At 34.3% G+C, this 1,961-nt stretch overlaps 1 protein-coding gene across 1 annotated transcript in view; it reads left to right on the forward strand.

The window, feature by feature from the left end:
- Positions 1–1,169: 1,169 nt before the first annotated feature.
- Positions 1,170–1,961, forward strand: part of LOC111089482 (thioredoxin domain-containing protein 16-like) — a 25,199-nt gene continuing 24,407 nt past the window's right edge. The window contains exon 1 of the mRNA XM_022402087.1: positions 1,170–1,244. Within this exon, the coding sequence (XP_022257795.1) occupies positions 1,198–1,244 (47 nt within the window). The 5' untranslated portion in view covers positions 1,170–1,197. The remainder of the gene's footprint in view (positions 1,245–1,961) is intronic.

Here is a 1,961-nt window from a genome sequence, read left to right on the forward strand (position 1 = left end):
GTAGGTCTGTGACCAAATCTTACACAATATACCTATTTTTCAAAGTACCAAAAACGATTGCAATCAACTTATAATTTTTTAAAATTTCTTTAACTTATAGTGCCAGCTATTCTTATATGATGATTTTAAACGAATATAATTTTTGGACTTAATTTTTGTCTTTATTGTAGTCTGTGTATTGTACTCGTGTATCTTGAAATTTACTTAAAACCGGAAATCAAAAAATGATATAATATTCTCAAAATTTTGATAAATTAAAACAAAACGCAGCGTTTTGAAATGTAAAATAATTTATCAATAACACGCATATATTAGAGTGTGATCTTATGACTAACACATATATTAGAGTGTGATCTTATGACTAACACATATATTAGAGTGTGATCTTATGACTAACACATATATTAGAGTGTGAACTTACGATTAACACATATATTAGAATGTGATCTTATGACTAACACATATATATTAGAGTGTGAACTTACGACTAACACATATATTAGAGTGTGATCTTATGACTAACACATATATATTAGAGTGTGAACTTACAACTAACACATATATTAGAGTGTGATCTTATGACTAACACATATATATTAGAGTGTGAACTTATGACCTTTGGATACTAAGACAGTAAAAAAGAAGAGTTATTCTTTTCAACCTCTTTGGTGATATATTGAAAGGTAAAAGGTCATTGAGGAAGCCACGAAAAGGATGCACAAAACTTGGATCAGAAAAGCCGATGAAGGGTGTCGTCAACGTAACGTGGCCAGAAAGTGGGTGCGGGAAGTGACGTTGTGAGCGCCCTCTTTCTAAGTTGATCAAAAAAATGTTAACCAAGAAAGGTGCTATAGAACAACCCATAACTTCGATCTTTTAAAAATACAAATATTCAAAGTTTGTTTGAGTGGTTTCGAGTATTTTAGATAGGGCGTGATAAGGAAAAAAAAAACATTCATTTGTTCTTCTCCTTCTTTTTTTTTTGTATATAAGATTATTTTTGACTAAATCTCGGCAGCATATTTGTGTTCGTCATAAACTATTTTCTCTTCAAACTTGAAAACGCTAAGCTAACTCGGTGAAACGTCGTGTTCTTTCTTTGTTTGGGAATTATGCCATTTTGTGACCTCTAGTTTACTGTAGCCTGTTTTGTGTTGTCTTGTTATTTCCAGAGCAGGAAAAAAGATTTCACTCCCAATGGATACTCTGCAGGATCGTCATGGAATTATTGCGAGTGTTTTACAGTAAGTCACGTCAGTATGTTGTTAGTCTACTTGTGGTTATAAATCAATGTGATAAAAGTTTAGGAATATAATCACCTAGAAAATATCCACTGCTCGTTGTCCACAATAAATAATTTAATTACTAGGTAATAATTTTCTTACATTATAGTCCCTCCCCGAGTGGCTCAGCGTAAATCTGAAGGCTTATAACGCTATACATTTGGTTTCGATAACCGTGGTGGGCACAGCACAGATAGCCCATTGTATAGCTTTGTGATTAACAACAAACAAACTTACATTATATACATTTGAAAACTCCATAAGATGTTTTAGAAGTCGTACGTACAACAAAGACATGCACACTGCATAGTTTATCAGCCACATTAGGGATTAGAATAAACCATTCTATGTAGTTAGTGTCATAATATTACCACAGAAGTGCAAGTGACGTTCATCTTACAAGATCGCTAATTGAATCTTCTTTCATGTATATTCAAGATTCGTTAAGGGCTAAAACTAAGATGGTTGAGTTGCCGAATAGCTGATGCGCTGCAGGTCTTTACGTACATTGTTAAGATAAAGAACCTACAACCCAGTGTTCTATTTGCGCTATAATGGTTGGTTATCTTACAAAAGCATGTAGAATTTCATCACATCAAGGACAGTGCGTCCGGCCCGGCATGGCGAGGTGGTTAGGGCGCTCGACTCGTAATCTGAGGGTCGCAGGTTCGAATCCCC

Source organism: Limulus polyphemus, unplaced genomic scaffold (genome assembly GCF_000517525.1).
Source record: "Limulus polyphemus unplaced genomic scaffold, Limulus_polyphemus-2.1.2 Scaffold6404, whole genome shotgun sequence".
Taxonomy (NCBI): Eukaryota; Metazoa; Arthropoda; class Merostomata; order Xiphosura; family Limulidae; genus Limulus; species Limulus polyphemus.